This window comes from Hyla sarda, chromosome 3 (assembly GCF_029499605.1).
Source record: "Hyla sarda isolate aHylSar1 chromosome 3, aHylSar1.hap1, whole genome shotgun sequence".
In the NCBI taxonomy this organism is placed as follows: domain Eukaryota; kingdom Metazoa; phylum Chordata; class Amphibia; order Anura; family Hylidae; genus Hyla; species Hyla sarda.
Window position 1 is genome coordinate 344,436,760 of NC_079191.1, and position 23,186 is coordinate 344,459,945.

A 23,186-nucleotide genomic window follows, 5' to 3' on the forward strand; every position below is an offset into this window, starting at 1 on the left:
TGAGCTGTGATTGGCTGCTAGGGGAAAATTACCCTATTTTTTCTCTCACACAGTTTGATAAATCTGGGGCAACATGAATGCACCCTAATATGCTTTCCTATGTATGGACTGCATATAAGAGCTACAGGTCCATACTACTAGTAGCTACAAAAAGCACAAAATGTTGTACCTGCAATATGGCTAGAGGAGCTAAAGAACACAGCAAATGTATAGTTAAAGGGGTACTTCACTGGAAAACATTTTCTTTTAAATCAACTGGTGCCAGAAAGTTAAACAGAGTTGCAAATTACTTCTATTTAAAAAAACAATCCTTCCAGCTGCTGTATAGTACACAGGAAGTTCTTTTCTTTTTGAATTTCCTTTCTGCCTGACCACAAGTGCTCTCTGCTGACACCTCTGTTCACGTCAGGAACTGTCCAGAGCAAAAGAGGTTTGCTATGGGGATTTGCTCCTGCTCTGGACAGTTCCCAACATGGACAGAGGTGTCAGCAGATAGAACTGTGGTCAGCTTCTTTATAATTCAGGAGTCAGAGAAAGCTTTGGCTGTTCAAGCATGCTAGGAGTTGTAGTTTTGCAAGAGCTGGAGCTGCAGTGTTTGTAAAGTACTGTGTGTTGCAAAACAGACAGAAAAGATCCAGAAAGAAAAGAGCTTCCTGTGTATTATACAGCAGCTGATAAGTACTGGAAGGATTGGAATTTACAAATCTTTTTACTTTTCTGGCACCAGTTGATTTAAAAGAAAAATGTTTTCCAGTGGAGTACCCCTTTAACTGCATTCATGAGAGGAGTGCTTCCCTGCCCCTTGGTTGTGATTGACAGGCCTCTATGTAAGCATGTATACACAGCAATTTGTCAGTCACTGTAGAGAAGGCCAGGGGGGGGCACACACTTATCTTTTGTGAATACACCAGATTTATAACTGTCCACTGTATTTATTCAGTGCTCCTATTAGTAAAAAGAAACAAAACATGTTTTGGCTACTAAGAGTATGGACCTGTAATTTAAATATTTTGCTCTTACATAAGGAAGCACATTAAGCTGACAGATCCTCTTTAGGCATTCCTGAGTAAGTGCCTGAATATAACTCCCAGTGATGACCTCAGGATGTGTCCCATCAGAAATACCACAAAAGCAGCCCAACTCTCCAGGTCCTTTAACCTATGTATATGGAGGTATACAGCAGTCCAGCATGAAATAGGAGGAACATGACTACCACTTTTCCTAAGGACATCTGAACTATGGTCTGAGACATGGCTCTTAAAGGTAATAGAAGTTAGCATTACACCATCTTAAAATTGAAGCTGTCCCACCACCATATTACTGCACTACATCAACATGGTTGTGTAGAGATTTACTTCAAAACTTTGAACAAAACAACAGCCCCAAGTAACAGCCAATGAAATAAACATACAACCGTCAAAGGCAGTATTCATTGTTAGGTATATACATATCTGGTTTAGTGAAGGTACTATATACTTAAAGCCAAAATCCTATCAGATCCCATCAGAAGAGATCAGGAAAGGTCTTCTTTGGTAAAGGCTTTTCTCATTTCTTGGCTTTACGATACATAGGCCATACACTGAACCCTAGTACATTGTTTGCGGGAGCCCTTACACCGCCTTGCATATTAGAAGGTGCAGTATGCATCATAAAAGCAGTACTTTCTCTTACTGTCTGTAAACACAATTGGAGTCATTATCTCAACCATCTAAAATTGGTCTAGTGACGCAGTCACTAAAATGGTAAGTCCCACTGCATGCAGTGACTGCTCCTCACACAGGTATGTTCCTGGTAGGCAACAACTCAGGCTTAAAACAATTAGCTCAATATTTCCAGTACAATTTGAAAACAGAGAAAACAAGAATAAAGGAGCATACATCACACAAACCTATAGTGTTCAACAGCTGTGACAAAGGAACTATCCTTTAAAGCTTCTTTACTGCGTCAGTGCTCTTTCTCAACCCCTCCTTGTCATGCCATGCTATATAGTGGCTCTCCATCAGAGACAATATGGGAATGGAAAAACTTTATATACTGTAAAGGGGTCTTTCCACAAGGACAATTACCACAGAATAAGATATGTATAATTGCTGATACTCTGACCAATCACTAGAATGGGAGTCCTGAGCCAGTCGTGTAGTGGAATCTGAATGGAATAATGGTCACACATGCCACATGTCTACAGGGTTGAAGTAAACAGCTAAGTACTAGGGCTGGGCGGTATGACCAAATATGTGTATCACGGTATTTTTGTAACTTATGGCGGTTCCACGGTATATAACGGTATTTCTTTCCCCCCCCAAAATCATGTGACCCGCGAGCGCTGTTCTGCTCCCCCCCCTATTAATTATCAGCCCAGCGGGGTACTACTTACATGTCACCCGCAAGCACTGCCCTCCTCCTCTTTGTTGGGGGCCGCCGGTGCTGGAACTCTATACTGTACGCCAGTGGTCTCCAACCTGCGGACCTCCAGCTGTTGCAAAACTACAACTCCCAGCATGCCCGGACAGCCGACGGCTGTCCGGGCATGCTGGGAGTTGTAGTTTTGCAACAGCTGGAGGTCCGCAGGTTTGAGACCACTGCCGTACGCTGTATCCCTATGCCCGGGCTGCAAAAGATAAACAAAATAAACTTTAACTTACCTACGTCGGCCTCACTCTGTTCCTGGGGACTGGAACGTCGGAGAGCCGTCAGCCTATCACCGGCCGCAGTGATGTTCCGCCCCGGCCGGTGATAGGCTGAAGCCGGCTTCTTACATGACAGTGCGTTTAACCTATCACTGGCCGGGGCGGGACATCGCTGTGGCCGGTGATAGGCTGACGGCTCTCCGTCGTTCCAGTCCCCAGGAACAGCGTGAGGCCGATGTAGGTAAGTTAAAGTTTATTTTGTTTATCTTTTGCAGCCCGGGCATAGGGATACAGCGTACAGCAGTGGTCTCAAACCTGCGGACCTCCAGCTGTTGCAAAACTACAACTCCCAGCATGCCCGGACAGCCGTTGGCTGTCCAGGCATGCTTGGATTTGTAGTTTTGCCTCAACTGGAGGTCCGCAGGTTGGAGACCACTGGCGTACAGTATAGAGTTCCAGCGCCGGCGGCCCGCAACAAAGAGGAGGAGGGCAGTGCTTGCGGGTGACATATGTGAGTAGTACCCCGCTGGGCTGATAATTAATTGGGGGGGAGGAGTGGAACAGTGCTTGCGGGTAACATGATTTGGGGGGAGCAGAACAGCGCTCGCAGGTAACATGATTTGGTGGGGGGGAGCAGAACAGCGCTGGCGGGTCACATATGATTAGTTCCCCAATGTGGGGACAGCGCAGCAGCACTGGGCTGATAATTCATTCATTCCCAAGGGGGAGGGGCCCAACCGGTATTGCGGTATGGGAAAAATTCATGTCGTGCAGCACAAAAGTTTCGGTATACCGCCCAGCCCTACTAAGTATTAGTGATCACGGGGAGCACAGAGACGGGGCCTTCAGAACTCAGACTTTTGTCGATAGGTGATAAATTACCTTTGTGAGACAACCCCTTTAATATTAGTCTTCATGTATAACAGTGTTGCCAAAGCAACTAATGAGATATAAACTAACATTTTGAAGATAAACTCATATGATTGGTTAAATTGATTAGGTCACACTAACCCTCATGTACAGTTTTTATACAGACGGTATAATGTAGTTTAGCTCTTATAAAATGATTGTATAATAGCAACATGATGACTTATGAATTTTTGACAGCCAATGATTTCCATAATAAAAATTTATATCCTAAAAGGAGAATTCCCATCTGGGACATTTATGGCATATCCACAGGATAGGTCACACGCCTGATAAATGTGGGTCTCACCTCTGAGATAGAGTGTCCCTTGGCACCCTCTGGCCTATTTGTGGCTATTTGTGGCTGTTTTGCATAAACAATATGGCACAACTAGCTACGCAGTTTCTGTAAGGAGTTATAGGAACAGCACAGCTTGCTGTGCTACACTGTGCAACTCCCAATAAAGTTTATGGAAATTAAAGGGAACCTGTCACTAAGTTTTACCTTACACAACAAGTAGTGACACATAAAAGAGGTTAATATCACTTGCCTACCATGCCTGGATGTCTGCTGGTACATCTAAAAATGTGCAGAAAACAACTTTTATAAATGTCACACGCAGTATGTAAATGGAGCTTAAGTAGTCAGTAGGGCATGCGGCTGCTAAAGTAGTCATGGCTCCCTGAGCTGTAATTACACCTATTCAGGATTTAATAATACCAATCTAGGTATGATTGAGCAGCTCAGTCAGGGCCTGATGACATTGCCTACAGCTAGGCTGTCAATCATGTCTGGATAGGCATGATTAGATTATAAATAGGCATCATTACAGCCCAGGGTGCCATTACTACTTCAGCCAATCGCATGCTTGTTGACTACTTGAGCCTCATTTACATCCTACAAGTGACATTTATAAAAGCTGTTTTCTCCACATTTACCGACATGCCAACAGACATGCAGGCATGGTAGGACACATGATATAAACCTCTATTATGTGTTTCCACTAATTATATAGGGTAAAACTTAGTGACAGGTTCCCTTTAAGCCAACAATGTAAAACACCTGACCTCCTACCACTTCATGTGGCCATATCCAAGCCAGGAGGGCCAGGCCCTTGATCTTAAGACAGATGCCAGTCCCAGAGGTGGGCCCACATCTTGTGGAAATGCCATAGATGAGGAGTTGGAATAAGTTTTCAATAGGCAGAGAACCTGTCCAAATATAAGTCATTACTTATTTTATACTGATCCTGTGTTACAACCTTTATCATAGTAAAGTCACTCTGTGCAGTATACTTTTCCGGAAGCCTATAAGTGATATATGTCTACATCAGAGGTGCAAATGCACTGTAGGGTGCATAGACCCTCAGCTGCTAAATCAAATGAATGTCTGGGGACAACAAATACCGGTACATTTGATTCAGGAGAAAAGAGGAATATTGACTTTCAATATATCTATATATCTATATATCTATATATATCTATATATATCTATATATATATATATATATATATCTATATATATATATATCTATATAGAGTAAATGAAAGGCCAAATAATTAAAATCAATACATGATAAGTAAAGGTATTTATAAGGTTACACTGGGGATGCCGTGACTTGTGTCTGCCAAGCAATAATGATTCAAGATCAGCTTTCTCAGCTACCCAGAGCTTCATATAACTGCACTATTAATGATGGCACTTTTCCAAGTCAATCTAAAATGACATTAAGCATCCTTTTGTTCCACAAAAAAATAAAAAAGTGGATACTAACTGGACACGGGTGTATGTGCAATAGCCTAATAGCCCTTTTAGCTGCTGAGGTTCATCTGCATACTAGCCAGCGTAACCACATATTGTCCATGGGGATGACATATGTGAAAGCAATAGCCAGCCATGGCTTACTGCAGGGCATCACTATGGACAGCATTGTGATCTGTAATTGTCGGTCACATTCATGATATTTCATTATGCTCGCACATATATAGGGGAGCTGCTAGCTGGTAAAAACCTTATAATTCTGGACCCAAACAATGCCTGTCAAACATTTAACATTCATTGGTCAGGGTCCAAGTATTCAGACCATGAACAATCGCTAGAACAAACAGGAATAGAAGTGCGCAGCTCTCCCCAATCTCTGTGCAAGCAAACAAGACTGTTTCAATGAGGCTTCAGTCTTACTCTGAGAGAGAAAGCACTTAGCTTGAACTTCTCCCGACTCGTTTTAGCGAATGGTCGGTGTCCGAACACCCAGACCTCAACTGAACAAAATTTTTGATATGTCTCTACAACAGGTCATAGGTTATTATTTTTTTTTTAAGTGAGTGTCCATGTAAGGCTAAATGGTAAAATACATTGTTACATGATACAGCTTATAAAGTACAAAACTCTGCAAATGTGCAGTTTCATAAATTTGGCAAGGCTACTGTACAAATTATTTTACATACCACAAATTTGCACATCTTTTTTGCAAATTACATGTTAAATGTCAAGTTCTTTCTGCACCTGTAATTGCTTTGTGTATATGTAACTGGTAATACAAATATTTTTCTTTCTGAATTAAGTGCTTACGTCTGTTCACATTTCATCTGAGCCTCTAGGCCAGGATTATTGTCCAGTGTAAGCAAAAGTACATAGTATAGTAATAAGCTTGATTTATACACCAATACCTTTTTTAGGGTATACATAGGTAGACCACCAACAAAGTGTGAATAGAGTATTTCTGGAATTTACATTGATAACTTGTCCTACAAACAAAGTGCATGCGTCCTGGAGCATCATGGACCATTTACAACGGTATTAAACACAGAAGCACTTCAGCCTAAAGGGGTATTCCGGGCAAAAACATCTTATCTCCTATCCCCTTGGATAGGGGAGTAGGTGTTTTTGCCAGGAATACCCTTTTAAATCCATTAAAATGAATGAAGCTGAATTCTGAATGAGCTGCAATACTGGCATGATGTATCTACAACAGCAGTGAAGAGACTGCTGTTCTCCAGCAAGAGCCTTGGTTCCCATAGTCTACTGAGAATTATGGGGTCTGACCCATACAGATATCCTTAGGGCAGGCCAACTTTGGGTTAAGCTATCAATGTAAATTTCAGAAAAGCTTGTTTAAATGCAAAAGCATGAAAAATCCATTCCTATGAACTGTAATGTGTATGAAGTAATTACATAAATTTTTTTATGGATTAAAGGGGTATTCCGGGCAAAAACATCTTATCTCCTATCCAAAGGATAGGGGATAAGATGTCTGATCGCGGGGGGTCCTAGCAGATCTCCCTGCAGCACCCGCATTCTATGCGGGGCTGTGTCTCCAGTTTCAGAAACCTCCGGGTTTCCGGGATAGGGGACGTGACGTCACGCCATGCCCCCTCCATTCATGTCTATGGGAGGGGGCGTGACGGTTTCCGAAACTGGAGACGCAGCCCCGCATAGAATGCGGGTGCTGCAGGGAGATGGCGGGGGGGTCCCAGCAGCGGGTTTTCCGCAATCAGACATCTTATCCCCTATTCTTTGGATAGGGGATAAGATGTTTTTGCCCGGAATACCCCTTTAACAACATCCTGGGTGTAGAAAGGACTCATCTGAGATGTCAGTAAAGGATGACATGCTGTCCATTGTTCTGAATGAAGATTGTGGATATTTCTTTTCCTGTGAAGATCAACCTATCATCGAGTTTTTGAATAGTAAATAGACTTTTCTTCAAAATACTGCTTCAAGTAGGAGGCTTTTGGTCTTTTCGTAGGCTCCTTTGACAACATCGACCTGATCATCGATTCCTTAAATTAAGAAGAAAAAAAAAAAAAAAAACATAAAACTATAGTCTGACCAGGAGTCATGATATTTACATGAAGGAAAGGTATTCTAATCATACACTGACACTCAATACACACAAAATATTTGTGTGTATTTTAGATATAGCGAGATTTGATTGTTACAGGTTCAAAGACAGAGTCTGCACTACTGAGGGATTCAGATTTTCTGATTTTTGATTTCTGTCAGAGGCAGTATCATTAACCAGACCCTGAGTGGATTCAAATTGACTATGTGTATCCTAACTATAGAGTGATGAATGCGTAAATATGTTACCATTTAGGGAGGAGGAGCTCAGAATCCCTATAAAGTCTCCATACCAACACTGCGCTTGACAGAAATAAAAGATTCTCTGTATCATACCCTAAGGATTGTGTCTAAGTTCACATAAATAAGATATTATAACAATTTTCAGGGGGTTGTAGGAAACTATAAACATCTGATTTATTTTCCTTTGAAAACAGCACCACTCTTATTTAAGACCTCTCTACACCACTGTACACTAAAAGGACCTTTTAAATGAATAAGGCAGTAAAATATAGCACATCTGATTGATGACATTTTAGAGCAAGATTAACCATTTCGGTACCTGGACCAATTTCCTTACTATTCCCAGCTTAACATTCTGACCCACTTGGCTACATTCTATAGTATCTATAACAGTGATTCCTAAAGTGGGCATAATAGAATAATAGAACGCAACTAATATTGAAAAACTGTTAATAAATGTTTTATCTGTTGTGTAACACAGATTTAGCCTCTTAATGACTGCCAATATACCTTTTTAGGATGGTCATTAAGGTGCCATATTTTCACTGTGGGACTAGAATAAGGCAGTGCAGCTCTTGCGTACAGAGATCACGGGAACTTGGCCATCAGTATGATAGCTGGACTCCTCCTGTGAATACCAAGAGCAAAAAAACATCCGCTCCTGTAGTTTAACCCTTCACATTCCACTGGTAAACCATGACTGCTGCATGTGAAGAGCGCCGCTTAACTCTGGCATCAACCCTGACTCCTGCAATCCCTGGCTATGGTTTCCATGGCAGCCAGGGGTCTTGTGAAGGACCCCAGACTTGCCATGGGTGTCTGTGTGTACAACCATGGTATGCAGCATGGCCAGAACATTGTCTGTCATCATTATGCTAACAGGCAGAATACTCTGCATTATGTGCGTATTATACCAGCGATCTGGAGATTGCTGTCAGTCCCCATGTGGGAATAGTGAAAAAAAAATTAACAAATAAAATGTTCATATAATAATGTATAATAAAAAAAATTAATAAAGAAAAGAAAGAAAGAAATTAAATAAAAAAATTAATATTTTTCCTTTATATCCCTTCTTATAGATAATAAAATTATTTTATTATTTGGATTGTTACGGACCTGGCGATACCAAATATGTGATTTTTTTATTTTTTATTTGCCATGAAAGTTAGAGCCTAACACTATGATAGTGAAAGGCCATGATTGTGGTATTTTGTTAATGCGCCTCCCAAAAAACAGAAACGAAAACAATCAAAAAGTTATACGTATTTATTCCAAAATGGTACCAACATAATTTAACAGGTTTTTTTTTGTAAATAATAAGCCCTAACATATCACCATCAGCTAAAAAAAAAAAAAAAATATGTTATGGATCTTCTAATGTAAATACACTGCTTTTTAGGTTTCTAATATGGCATGCATGTGCAGTAATATGTGCATGTAAAGACTTAATAATATGATACTATGGGCAGACAACATGTATGAAATCTAATTTAGAATGTTTCTGAACTGTGCGACAAGCAGTTAGTATTAGTGTGTGAAATACATTTATTTATTTTTTTTACATTTTTGTTTATTTTTTTGATACTTTTAATCTTTCCGGGTCAAGATGGTTGATTCAATAAAACAGCAATTTACACGTGAGCATTTTCATACAGTTAATTACTTTAAATATTTTTTTTTTCTAAAATGGTTTGGTAGGACAAATAAGTTTGGATACCTCTGATCTATACTTTCTCCCCTCACAGTTTTGATTAAAAAGATGAACGTAATAAAACAAACAAAATATCTTGCTATACCTCAGTAGGAAATTGTTGTACAAATTCTTGGGGCAATTCAGCATTTCTTAGTTTCTCCCATTCCTAAACACAAAATTTTTTTTTAGTATCACATAATCCACAACTTGCTATGAGCAAGGAACATCATTAATATTTAGGCTCTGCATCAATGGCAACATGTGACATTATATTGCAATGTTGCACTGCTGAAATCGCAATTAATGATAGTAATTATGTCATGCAGATATCCAACATGTTTCTATTTCTGTCAACTGATGTGTCATAGGTCTCAAGTTATGTACCAACGTCAGTACAATCATAGGTAATGTGGCCACAAGTCACTGTGGTGCCCTTCCTGGCAATAAATGTGTCTTGATCTCTACAGTGGCTCAAAAGATATGAAAGTCGTTCTAACAATTATGAACTTGTCCCATAAAGCCCACCCCTTTCCATGTAAATGTCATTGGGTAAAGTCACACAAGGGACACAGTGGAGGGGGTGCTCACAAATTGCTTACATAGGATAAATATATTCAGTATGAAAAGACACGAGAGCTCCAGCTCTGTTTATGATCCACATGATAGATTTTATTCACATGCTTCTACATGAATGACAAGTACGTGGCAGGAAGTGACGCGTTTCGGCCAGGTGCTGGCCTTATTCATGACTAAGGCCAGCACCTGGCGGAAACGCGTCACTTACTGCCACGTACTTGTCATTCATGTAGAAGCATGTGAATAAAATCTATCATGTGGATCTGAAACCGAGCTGGAGCTCTTGTGTCTTTTCATACTGAATATATTTGTCCTATGTAAGCAATTTGTGAGCACCCCTCCACTGTGTCCCTTGTGTGACTTTACCCAATGACATTTACATGGAAAGGGGTGGGCTTTATGGGACAAGTTAATAATTGTTAGAACGACTTTCATATCTTTTGAGCCAACTGAGTGAGCTGATTCGACATCCTTTTTGCTTCAAATATATCCAATGTCACAGTACAACAGGGTTTCACCATTCATGTAGGTAGCAGTTCCCAATAAGACCTCAAAACCTAATTTCCCTATCTGAAACTCTTGAAAGTATTGTGTACCGTGCATACGTATCCTAATTTTTTAGTAACCTAAGGACGTGCCATTGATCATCTATAAATCCTAATCCCTTTCTTTACTTTCAGAACTGGATGTAAACAAAAACCAGAAAAAGAATGGATGGAAACAATGTAAACCTGTTATATACTCAGAACCTACTAGATATTTGTATTTAAAGTCAAACTTCCAGAAGAGTTCAATCAATATCAGTCCCAATGGGAAGATATCAACTTCATTTTCATAGGTTGCATTCTCCTGCAAAGAAAAGAACATATTTTTAGTTGTCAATAAGGTACTACGTATTAACATATATCAATAATGTTTTGTCTGCTGTTCAATAACCTATTGTTCAGTGTTATTTACTGCACAGTAAAACCTTCTGTACAACACTGTAGAATATGGTGGCGCTATTGAGTATATATAGGAATGTAAGAAAATACAATAAATGTGCCCAAATATACTAGTCTTTGTTTTGGGAATTGAATAGTTACATAAATGTAACACTAAAATAGGATATACACAAAAAGTAGATTTTTATGCTTACTGAAAAATCTCTCTCAGACGATCCATTGGGGGACAGAGACCGTGGGGTATATGCTGCTGCTGACACTAGGCAACAAAAAGAGTCGGCCCCTCCCAGCAGGATATGCCCTGCCTACAGACTCTGAGCTATCAGTTTAGTCCCAAAGCTGTAGGAGAAGACCGACAGGGAAAGAAAAAACCACAGACAAAAAAATTACCGAACCAACCCTCAGACAGGCAACCGAACCAAGGACACCAGAACAAATGGGTGGGTGGGAGAGAACCCAAGCAACTCAGGTGGAAGGCTGGGCCACAGCCGCCTGCAACACCTTGCAACCCAAACCAGTGTCAGCGGATGCAAAAGTGTGCACCTGATAATATTTTGTGAAAGTCTGCAAGGACGACCAGGTAGCCACCTTACAGACTTGCAAGGCCGAAGCCCTGTTGCGGAGAGCCCAGGAGGCCCCGACGGAACGAGTATAATGAGCTGAGACCCGTAAAGGCGGATTCTTCCCTTTGCAGCGGTAAGCTTCCGACATAGCAGAAAGGATCCACTGCGAAATGGTCGCCTTCGAAGCAGGAAATCCCTTATGACGACCCTCCGTAAGCACAAAGAAATTAGTCACACTGGTGAAAGGATGAAGTGACCGAAAGGTAAATCCAAATGGCCCGTACCACGTCAAGACCATGAAGCACCTGTTCCCTGGGATAGGATGGAACTGGGCAAAAGGATGGGAGGGTGATATCCTCATTTAGGTGAAAGGCGGAGACCACCTTAGGCAAAAAAGATGGGACCGGACGGAAAACAACTTTGTCCTGGTGCAAGACCAGGTAGGGGGAACAGCAGGAGAGAGCCGCCAGCACCAAAACTCTCCTAATGGACGTGACCACAATGAGGAAGGCCACCTTCCAGGAAAGGATCCTAAGAGAAACGTCCCGGAGAGGTTCGAAGGGAGTACCCTGCAAAACACTGAGAACCAGATTTAGATCCCACGGAGGAGTAGGGGATCTGTTACGGTGGAGCCGCATGAGCAAGATCCTGCAGAAAAGTGCAGATGTGAGGATCGGATGCCAGGGGGCGCTGAAAGACAATGGAGAGAGCAGACACCTGACCCTTAAAGGAACTGAGAGCCAAGCATTGTCCCAGCCCAGATTGTAAAAAGGAAATAAGGCAAGGAAGGGAGAAAACAACTGGGGAGAAGGATTGAGACTCACACCATCGAAAGTAGGACCGCCAAGTACGGTGATAAATCTTCGCAGAGGAAGGCTTGCGTGCCCTGATCATTGTGTGAATCACCTGGTGAGAGAACCCCCTGGCCCTAAGAACTGCAGTTTCAACCACCACGCCGTCAAATGCAGCGACAGTAAATTGTGGTTGCAAAGGGGACCCTGATAGAGCAGGTCGGGACAAAATGGGAGGCTCAGTGGTATGTCAGCCACTAGGCAAACCATGTCGGTGTACCATGCACGCCTGGGCCAGTCCGGAGCCACGAGAATGGCGGGGACGCCCTCCGCTTTGAGTTTCCTCAGGACCTTGGGAAGGAGAGGAAGAGGAGGGAAGAGATAGGGTAGGACGAAGTGCGACCAGGGGATCACTAATGCGTCAACGACTAGGGCCAGAGGATCTCAGGACTTCGCGATTAACTTTCTGGTTGTGGCGAGACGCGAAGAGGTCCACGTCCGGGGTGCCCCAGAGGTTGCAGATCTCTGCAAACAACTCTGGATGAAGAGACCGCTTGACGGGGTCAGCAGAGAAGTGACTGAGGAAGTCCGCCTCCCAATTTTCCACCCCCGGGATGGGAATCGCCGAGATGGAGGGAACTCAGAGTTCCGACCAGAGCAGGATCCTGGAGACCTTGGCCATCGCTGCAGGGCTGCGAATGCGGCCCTAGCGATTGACATATGCCACAGCCGTGGAGTTGTCCAACTGGACACGATCAGGACGGTCCTAGAGAAGGCGCTCCCCCAATGAAGAAGGCAAAAGGTAAATTGTCCGAAGTTCCAGGATGTTGATCGAGAGAAGAGCTTCCTTGGAGGATCAACGGCCCTGGACCGTTCGATCCCTGAAAACTCCAGATTCTGGTCCCTGGTTGGAGCCTTGACCAGGAGATCGTCCAGGTAGGGGATTAAGGACACACCCCGGGCTCGCAGCAAGGCAATCACCGCCCCAAGGGTCTTGGTGAAGACCCTTGGGGCAATGGTAAGGCCAAAAGGAAGGTCCACAAACTGAAAATGGCTACTTGGGTGGAACTGAGACGATCACTGAAGCGTGACCCGAAAAGCCGCCGCCAAGGTAGGAGAGCAAGAAGTGCGAGAACAAAAAAAAGCAGTCCCTTGGAAGGGAAGCACACTCGATCCGATAGCCGTCGGAAACAACATCTCGGACCCAAGAGTCCTGCACGTGGGCAATCCAAACATCCCGGAACAGGGACAAACGACATCCCTCCCGAAAAGAATGTCCGGGTGGGGGGCATCCCATCAGGCGAAGGGAGGCTTACGGGTGCCCGACTTGGCCGCAAAATGGCCAGAACGGTTATCTGACTTCCAGGAGGGGCGAGCCTGTGACGGCACCGGTCTTGCTGCCCAACCCGAGCCAAAAGACTGGAAGGGCCGGAAGGAGGTTGACTTCCTGGGGGAATCGGTACGGCGAGACTTGTTCTGCGGCAATAAGGAGCAGTAGCCTCAGAGATAATCTCATCCAGGTGTTTCCTGAAGAGGCGGGTCCCAGAGAAAGGAAGCCCAGGCCTTGCACCACATGGAGTGACGAATCGCCACCAGGTTATCTGTGGCAAAAGCCGTACAATGGGCATACTGCAGTGAAGCAGAGCACAAGTAGTCTGCCAAATCTTCCGGAGGGACCCCAGACAAAATGCCCTGGCGGAGCTGGGAAGCCCAGACAGAAAGGGCTTTGGAAATGAAAGCGTTTCAAAACCATCCGGATTTTCATCAGGCATCATGCCTGATGAAAAAAACAGATGGTTTTGAAACGCGTTGCACGTTTGAAGAATAAAGCACCTTATCCTAAAAGTCTTGACTTACCTCCGCGATCCAGCTTCCATTTCTAGCCTGCTCCCTCCGATTTTCAGTTACTTCACGTCTGCTTGTCAGCGTGGGAAGCCGCTGCAGTCTCCTCCTCATCCACGCTCTTCCAAGTGTTGTGCCATCACCAATACCGCACAGGGAGCGCTCCTTCTCTTTTCCATTACAGAAAGGGCTTTGGACACCCAAGGAGAAGCAAAAGCAGGAAGCAAGGATGAACCGCCGCTTCAAAGGCGAACTTGGCCAGATTCTCAATCCTCTTGTCCGCCGGGTCCTTAAAGGATGCTACATCCGCCAATGGTAGAGTAATCGATTTCGACAGACGGGAAACCGGAGGATCCACAGCCGACAGTGACGCAATAAGGTCCTGGGCAAAGGGAAATTGCGCCTGAACCTTCTTAGTCCCCTGAAAGCGTTTATCTGGATGCTTCCATGCCATTTCTAGTAAGGTATCAAATTCAGCATGAGAGCTGAACACATTAGGAGAGCGACGCGAGTGATGAAATGATACCTGTGGAGCCGGGTCCGAAGTTCCGAGGTCCTCTAGGTGAAAGGTGTCCCTGATGGCTGACACCAAGTTGTCCACCATGTTGGACACGCTGGCTCGGTCCTCTGGATCAGAGACAGAACCTGACGCCTCATCTTCCAGCTCCCCAGGAGTATGGGAGCGGGTGGAGGCAGCCTTAGATGAAAGCGAGGCGGACCTGGCTTGCAGACCTGGAGACCTAGGACGGCGACCAGAAGAGAGACCCCTAGGGGTGCTTCCGGGGGGCCAGGGAGGAAAAGCAAGACCCATGAGGAGAGCGTCTGTCCCAAGCTCCGGATTATGGAGAAGAGTCAGAGGAGAATACCCGAGGGCGCTTGTGAGATCGCCCGAAATAAGTATCAGGGGAAGGGGAGCGAGCCTCTCTGGAGAGAGAGTGAGAGTGTGAGTGAGAGAGATTGAGAATCCCATAGACTATAATGGGATTTTGTAACAGCCATTTAACGTCCGTTTTTAATGGTTTTGTTAACGGGTCATTATAACCGATCTTTAAAACTGAGAATTCTATAGTGTGAAAGCAGCCTAAGCTAAAACTGATAGCTCAGGGTCTGTAGGAGGGGTATATCCTGCTGGGAGGGGCAGACTTTCTTTTTGTTGCCTAGTGTCAGCCTCCTAGTGGCAGCAGCATATACCCCACGGTCTCTGTGTCCCCCAATGGAGCCGAATGAGAAAAGGAAATATTTTAAAGCAATTCCTATCTTCCCATTTGATCCTATTCTGTCATTGGTCAATCCATATTGTCAAATTTTATTTGTACACAAGAAATGGTAACACTAATTCTTTGAAAACCATAGCTGGTCTCAGCAAGGAGGCACCAGCACAGCTAAGTTGTCTTTCACTTGGTCATCAGTGTGAAGTATGACAGCCATTCATGTATGAGTCACCTGTTCTGGTGCCATGTAACTTTCAGTTCCCCGTCCAACAGTTCGCAAAAGGGGTTCTTTTTTGTGGTTAGCACTTATTGGAGTCACCAGTCCAAAATCTGCTATTTTCACAGTCATATCTTGTGCAAACAATATATTTGCTGGCTGTGAAAAATAAGGACAACCCGTTATTTACAGAAGATAAGAGACTAGAATCCAACAAAAAGGACTTCACACTGTAAAGTGGTTTATAGGTACCATTATACAATTAAAGGGGTACTCCAGTACTTTAAAACTTATTCCCTATCCTGCCGAAGTACCACTTTAATATGAGTGCTGGATCTTGGCACTGTAGGGTTCATACAACTATGAAGCTAATAATGAAGTTTAGAAGTGTACGTCTTTGTGTCAAAGATCCACCACTTTCTTGAAGTTATATATATATATATATATATATATATATATATATATATATATATATATACACACACACACACACACACACATACATACATATATGGTATCATAGAAATATGTGAATAAAGTTAAGAGTGCTGAAATGATGATAGGTAAAAAATGAGAAACAGTGCACTGGTGCTAAAATCTCATATCTCCATGTAGAGCATTTATGGCATATCCAGCCATAAAACTATTATAGGTTAGGGCCCAGGAGGTGGGAACTCAGTCTACCAGTAAACCAGGCATGTCATGACCCACATTCAATGCTTCAAAGCAGTCATCTATGTCAGAGAGTGTGGGTACCACAGAATCAACAGAAGCAGCACAATGGAATCTTTGGGAATTACTAGAGCTGTTCTCCCAATAGCACAGGGTCTATCGTATCCATATCAATGAGACATTTATAGAATATCCTGGGGCTATGTCATAAATGTCTCAGATGGTAATAACCATCTATAGTGGTAAATTTGATAAGAGTGCAGTCATTTTAAAACAAATGTTCAAGATTGGGAAACAAAAGGGGAGATTATTAACTTACTTTCAAGTCTCTGTGGATTAGATTATTACTGTGAATGTACTCCACTCCATCAATGATTTGCCTGAAAATGTTAAGACTTTTGCACTTATCAATTGTTTTCATGGTTTTGATCCACTTTTCCAATGTTCCATTTGCACAAAATTCCATCTGAATGAATAGGGCCTTAACTTTATGTCTATTGGTTAAAAGTAAAACATTACAATATGATTTTAGAATTTTACAAATACAGCACATATGAGTTCTATTTCTTCACATAAAAGTCCACCTTTAAATGCTATGTAGTTTTTAAGAAATTATCCCGTACACACAGGGAAGTGGATAACAAATTAATGCAGAGGATCAGTGGGGTCCCAGCATACAGACTCAATCGGATCAGGTTATTCCCAATTTTGTGAATAGGGAATAACTTCTTTAGACCAAAAATTCAGTGAGTATTAGTTTCTTGACCTCTCCAGACCTGGCAAAATTAGTATATATATATATATATATATATATATATATATATATATATATATATATATATACCGTATTTATCGGAGTATAAGACGCACTCTTAAAACTTAAAGGGGTATTCCAGGCAAAAACTTTTTTTATATATCAACTGGCTCCGGAAAGTTAAACAGATTTGTAAATTTCTTCCATAAAAAAATCTTAATCCTTCCAATAGTTATTAGCTTCTGAAGTTGAGTTGCTGTTTTCTGTCTAACTGCTTTCTGATGACTCACATCCCGGGAGCTGTCCAGCTTCTATGGGGATATTCTCCCATCATGCACAGCTCCCGTGACTTGACATCATCATTGAGCAGTTAGACAGAAAACTTCAGAAGCTAATAACTATTTGAAGGATTAAGATTTTTTAATAGAAGTAATTTACAAATCTGTTTAACTTTCCGGAGCCAGTTGATATATAAAAAAAAGTTTTTGCCTGGAATACCCCTTTAAATTCAAGGCAAAAAGTCTGCCTGCGTGTTATACGCCAATAAGGAGATTTTTTATGCTTACCGTAAAATCTCTTTCTCGAAGGATCCATTGGGGGACACAGACCATAGGTGTATGCTGATGTCACTAGGAGGCTTGACACTATGGTAACAAAAAAAGTCGGCTCCTCCCAGCAGGATATACCCGCCTACTGGCCACTGAGCTAATCAGTTTTAGTCCCAGAGCAATAGGAGAGGACCGACAGGTCAAGGAAAAGCACAAACTGTCCAAGAACCAGAAGAAAAATGATAACTGAACACACCCTCGGACAGACAACCAAAGAGAAACCCAAAAAGGGCGGGAGCTGTGTCCACCAATGGATCCTTCGAGAAATAGATTTTACGGTAAGCATAAAAAAATCTCCTTTTCTCTATCGGCTCCATTGGGGGACACAGACCATGGGACGTACCAAAGCCATCCCTTGGGTGGGTAGAAGAAAACCCAGTTATTCAGACGGCTGAACCACCGCCGCCTGCAGCACCTTCCGGCCCAGACTAGCATCAGCCGATGCAAAGGTATCAACCTGGTAAAACCTCCAGAAAGTATGCAAAGACGACCAGGTAGCCGCTTTGCAGATCTGCAAGGCCAAGGCCTTGTTCTGGAGAGCCCAAGATGCCCCAACAGAACAGGTAAAATGAGCCAAAACCCTGAAGGGAGGGATCTCCCCCCTGCAGCGATAGGCTTCCGAAATGGCAGACCAGATCCACAGAGAAATGGTGGCCTTGGAAGCCGGTTGTCCCTTAGGACGACCTTCTGTAAGGAACGAAAAATGCTGAAAAAGAATAGAAAGGGCCGAAACCTGACCCTTGAGGGAACTGAGAGCCAACCCCAGTTCCAATCCCGACTGCAAAAATGAGAGAAGACGGGGAACGGAAAAAGTAACAGGAGAAAAAACCTGAGCTTCACACCAACGAAAATAAGACCGCCAGGTACGGTGGTAAATTTTTGCTGAAGAGGGCTTGCGAGCCTTGAGCATGGTGCGAATGATTTGGGAAAAGAAACCGCGGGGTCCCAAAACCGTGGTCTCAACCGCCATGCCGTCAAATGCAGTGTTTATAAATTGGGGTGGCAAAGAGGACCCTGAGACAGCAGGTCCGGACAAAGAGGAAGACGGAACGGAACGTCGTCCAGGAGCCTAACCACGTCGGCGTACCACGTCCTTCGAGGCCAGTCTGGAGCTACTAGAATGGCGGGAACGCCCTCCGCTTTGAGCTTCCTCAGAACCCTGGGAAGGAGTGGAAGGGGAGGGAACAGATAGGGCAGAACAAACCCTGCCCAAGGAATCACTAGGGCATCCACGGCTAGGGCCAGTGGGTCCCGGGACTTCGACACAAATGGAGGAATTTTCCGATTGTGTTGGGATGCGAAGAGGTCCACGTATGGAGCGCCCCAGAGGTCGCAGATCTGCGCGAAGACCTCCGGCTGTAGGGACCACTCGCCAGGGTCGGCTGAGGACCGGCTGAGGACCGGCTGAGGAAGTCCCCTTCCCAATTGAGCACACCTGGAATGTGAATCGCTGAAATGGCCGGAACCTTGTGGTCCGCCCAGAGGAGAACCTTTGGCACCTCGACCATGGCTGCCAAGCTGCGAGTGCCGCCCTGCCGATTGATGTAAGCCACGGCCGTGGCATTGTCCGACTGGACGCGGACAGGACGGGACTGAAGTAGGGACTCCCAATGAAAGGGACAAAGAAGGATCACCCTCAGTTCCAAGATGTTTATCGGAAGAAGGGCCTCCCAAGGAGACCAGAGGCCTTGAACCATCCGGTCCCTGAAGACACCGCCCCAGCCCGACAGACTGGCATCTGTTGTGACCACCTGCCAATGGAGGGGAAGAAATGATTTCCCCTGAAGAAGAAGAGGGGAGCGGAGCCACCAGAACAGAGACTGCCGAGTCCGATGAGGGAGAACAGAGGAGACATGTCCCACCGGGAGAGTATCGCCAGTTGAAGGTGGCGGTAATGAAACTGAGCAAAGGGTAAGGCCTCCATGGCCGCCACCATCTGACCCAGAACTTCCATGCAAATGCGGATGGAGACTGGTGAAGGCGCCCGAAGGGAGCGAACACCTGACAGGAGAGTCAGACGTTTGTCAGGCAGAAGGCAAATCCGGGCAGCGGCCGTGTTGAATTGAAGCCCCAAGAAGATCAGAGATTGGGTGGGAGAGAGGACAGACTTGTCCCTGTTGACCATCAACCCGAAGCAATTTAAGGTCTGGAGAGTGAGAGTCACATTCTCCAGAGTCTGGACCCTGGTGGGAACCTTGATGAGAAGGTCTTCCAGGTAAGGGATCACTGAGACCCCTCTTGACCGTAACAGGGCTATCACCGTCGCAAGGATCTTGGTAAAGACCCGAGGATCAGTGGCCAGGCCAAAGGGGAGGGCTACGAATTGAAAATGACCCTCAGAAACTGCAAAGCAGAGGTACCGCTGATGGCCGGGAAATATTGAAGCGTGGAGGTAGGCATCCTTGATGTCTACCGAAGAAAGAAACTCCCCTTGTTCCATGGACGCCACTACTGAACGGAGAGATTCCATTCGGAAGTGGCGAATGAGAAGATGTCGGTTGAGACGCTTGAGATCCAATATTGGTAGCACAGACCCGCCTTTCTTGGGGACCACGAAAATATTGGAATAGAAACCCCGAAAATGTTCCTTGGCAGGAACGGGAACAATGACTCCTTGGAGAAGTAGAGACTGGAGAGTCTCCCGAAACTGCTTCGCTAGTAAAGGAGACCGTGGGGCCCGGGACTGAAAAAAAAAATCGATCCCTCGGAAGGGAGGCAAATTCGATGCGGTATCCATTGGACACCACGTCCCTAACCCAGGAGTCCTGAATGTGTGCGGTCCAGATGTCTCGAAAGAGTAAGAGACGACCTCCCACCCGAGAAAAATCTGCGGGTGGGGGTTTCCCTTCATGCGGAAGTGGGTTTGCGGTTGCCCAATTTGGCCGCATAACGGCCGGAACGGGTGGTATCCGACTTCCAAGAAGGGCGTGCTCGGAATGAGGGAGCTTTCTTGTCCCGCGAAGGCGCCTGTCTAGACCCTTTATTGGGGCCAAAAGTCTGAAAGGACCGTAAAGAGGAGGACTTCCTCTGAGAGGTAGTGCAAGCCTTATTTTGAGGCAATAAAGAACTCTTACCCCCCGTCGCCTCAGAGATAATCTCGTCAAGGCGCTTGCCAAAAAGATGGGAACCAGTAAATGGAAGCTCAGTGAGAGACTTCTTGGAGGCGGCATCCGCATCCCAAGCCTTAAGCTACATGGAACGGCGGAGAGCCGCTAGGTTACCAACAGCAAAGGCATGCAGTGGGCTGATTGCATAGAAGCTGTACACAGAAAGTCCCCAGCTTTAGAGCATTGGAGAACCAGTGCAGAGAGATTCTCCGGGGAGGATCCCGCTAGGATACCCTGACGGAGTTGGGAACACCAAACTGTAAGGGCCTTGGACACCCAGGCAGAGGCGAAGGTGGGAAGAAGGGAAGAGCCTGCTGCTCCAGAGGCACACTTCCCTAAGGACTCTATCTTCTTGTCTGCCGGATCTTTGAAGGCAGCCGGCAGTGTAGTAGCCTTAGAGAGGCGGGAAACTGGTGGATCCACCACAGGAGGGGAGGTCTCCTTTGAGACAAGGTCCTTGGCGAATGGATACTGTATTTGAACCTTCTTTAACCCCGGGAACCTCTTGTCAGGATTTCTCAAGGCAGATTCCAGAAGGGTGTTAAACTCAGCGTGAGAGCTGAATATTTGAGGTGCTGGTTTAGCACAATGAAAGGATACTTCAGGAGTCACGTCCGAAGATCCTTTAAATGAAAGGTGTCTCTTATGGCTGCAACCAATGAGTTCCCCGTCACAGCTGTATTCGAGCGGTCCTCTGAGTCAGATGCCGATTCGGAAGCCTCTTCTGCAAGTTCACCAGGAGAATGTGAACGAGTGGAGGCAGCCCTGGAGGAAGGAGACACCGACCGGGTACGCAGCTCTGGAGAGGCAGAGCGGCGACCCCGGGAACGTCCTCTGGAAGAGCGACGCTTGTGCCCAGATGAAACGGAGGGGCGGGACCCACGAGGGGAACGCCCACGTCTACCTGAAGACTCACGGGAAGAGTCAGAGGAGGCACCCCTAGCACGCTTGTGAGAGCGTGAAGTATGTGGAGAAGGGGAGCGGGTCCCTCTAGGGGGGCGGTGTAGGGCAGACCTCTCCAAGGCAGACACCACATTACGGGAGGCCTCAGCCACCGAACGGGAGACCTGAGTCAAATCAACCATATAGATCGGGAAGAAACCCAGGCTGGAGGGGCGGCCGAATCCACCGGGTCTGTAAGAGCATCCGAGGGAGCCAGGGGGTCTGGGCGAGCAGTGGAGCAGGCAGAGCAAATGGGTTCAGCAGAACCAGGCATTTTGGAATTACAGCTGTTACAGACAAAATTATAAACTAACGCTCCAGTTGTCTGTGCAGAGGGAGGAACAGTTCTGGGCAAGGACATAGTGAAAAAAAGAACTCTGTCACCCAAGTCTGTGACCCCAGGGCAGCTGCTGTGAGGAGAAGTCAGCTCTAGCTTAGTAAGAGAAGGAAAAACATGCCGGCAAATAGCTAGAGGGGGGCGTGCCAGAAGCAGGAGCACTGCTGATTGGCCCCTGCCACCTCCAATCGCGCGCACAGCGCTGATTGGAGGAAAATTCGTGCCTCACAGAAGCTCCGATGGCCTGGGTGGGCGGAGCTACGGCGCCCTCTGCCGAAATACTGAACAAGAAGGTCAGTAATGGCATCCGCTCCTTGCCCCGAGCACACATGTCATTCGCATATGCGCTCGCGGGGAGGCGAGCGAGATGCTGCCGGCAGCAGTTCGTGGCCGAAAGCAAAAGTAAACCGGCGTTTCATGCACCCGCATAGAAAAAACGCAGCGGCTGTCAGCCGCATACAGTAAGCTCAAACACATCCTTAAAAGGATGAAAAATAAACTGTGCCCCCTTCCAAAATGCCACTGCTTACCCCAGAATGTAATAAAGAAAAAAACCCTGTCCATGCCAGCTTTATTGATAAAAGGTGGACCAAAAAATGTGGGTCTCCAGAGGTTGCAAGACTGTACCTAAAGGAGAAGGGAAAATATACTCACCTCAGTCAGAAGAACTTACCTAATGAAGTCTTCTGTGAGGTCTTCAGTCAGCTTTCTGTAACCTGCAACACGCCAAGCTACCATGTGCGAGCGAGGCGAGCAGGGAAATAGGGGGATCCGGACCTATGGGGTACAAACCCCAGGCGCTGACCGTTGGCGAGAGGGGGTTGACAGCCCATATACGCAAGGTCTGTGCCCCCTCAATCGCAATGGTCAGACAGTGAGCCGCAGTTCCTGAATCCCCACCTGAAAACAGAAAATAAACGAAATAAAAAACCTAACACATCCCTAAAACTAGGAAAATAATAAAACATAAGACCTGGTCTGGAGAGAACTGCAGACCATGTCCACCTCTTTAGGACACTAAGCTAAAACTGATTAGCTCAGTGGCCAGTAGGCGGGTATATCCTCCTGGGAGGAGCCGACTTTTTTTTGTTACCATAGTGTCAAGCCTCCTAGTGACAGCAGCATACACCCATGGTCTGTGTCCCCCAATGGAGCAGATAGAGAAAAATCTTTTTGTCACTGATTTAAAGTGGCCGCAGAAGTGGCTGCTTGTTAAGGATTAGCAGCCTGGCCTAGGCCCCTTTAAATCAGTGACCAGCGCGCGGCTCCCGCTTTTTTTTTTTAAAATTATTTCCCTCCCTTTCCCCCC

General features: G+C 45.3%; 1 protein-coding gene across 2 annotated transcripts in view; it reads right to left on the reverse strand.

Annotated features, from left to right (window-relative positions):
• Positions 1–7,080: 7,080 nt before the first annotated feature.
• Positions 7,081–23,186, reverse strand: part of EIF2AK2 (eukaryotic translation initiation factor 2 alpha kinase 2) — a 120,898-nt gene continuing 104,792 nt past the window's right edge. Inside the window, exons 14-18 of one of the 2 annotated variants that reach the window (XM_056567428.1) lie at positions 16,449–16,623; positions 15,473–15,616; positions 10,643–10,738; positions 9,417–9,479; positions 7,081–7,316 (exon numbers count right to left, since the gene is read on the reverse strand). In XM_056567428.1, the coding sequence (XP_056423403.1) occupies positions 7,206–7,316; positions 9,417–9,479; positions 10,643–10,738; positions 15,473–15,616; positions 16,449–16,623 (589 nt within the window). In that variant the 3' untranslated portion in view covers positions 7,081–7,205. The remainder of the gene's footprint in view (positions 7,317–9,416; positions 9,480–10,642; positions 10,739–15,472; positions 15,617–16,448; positions 16,624–23,186) is intronic. The other variant, XM_056567429.1, reaches the window with a different exon arrangement.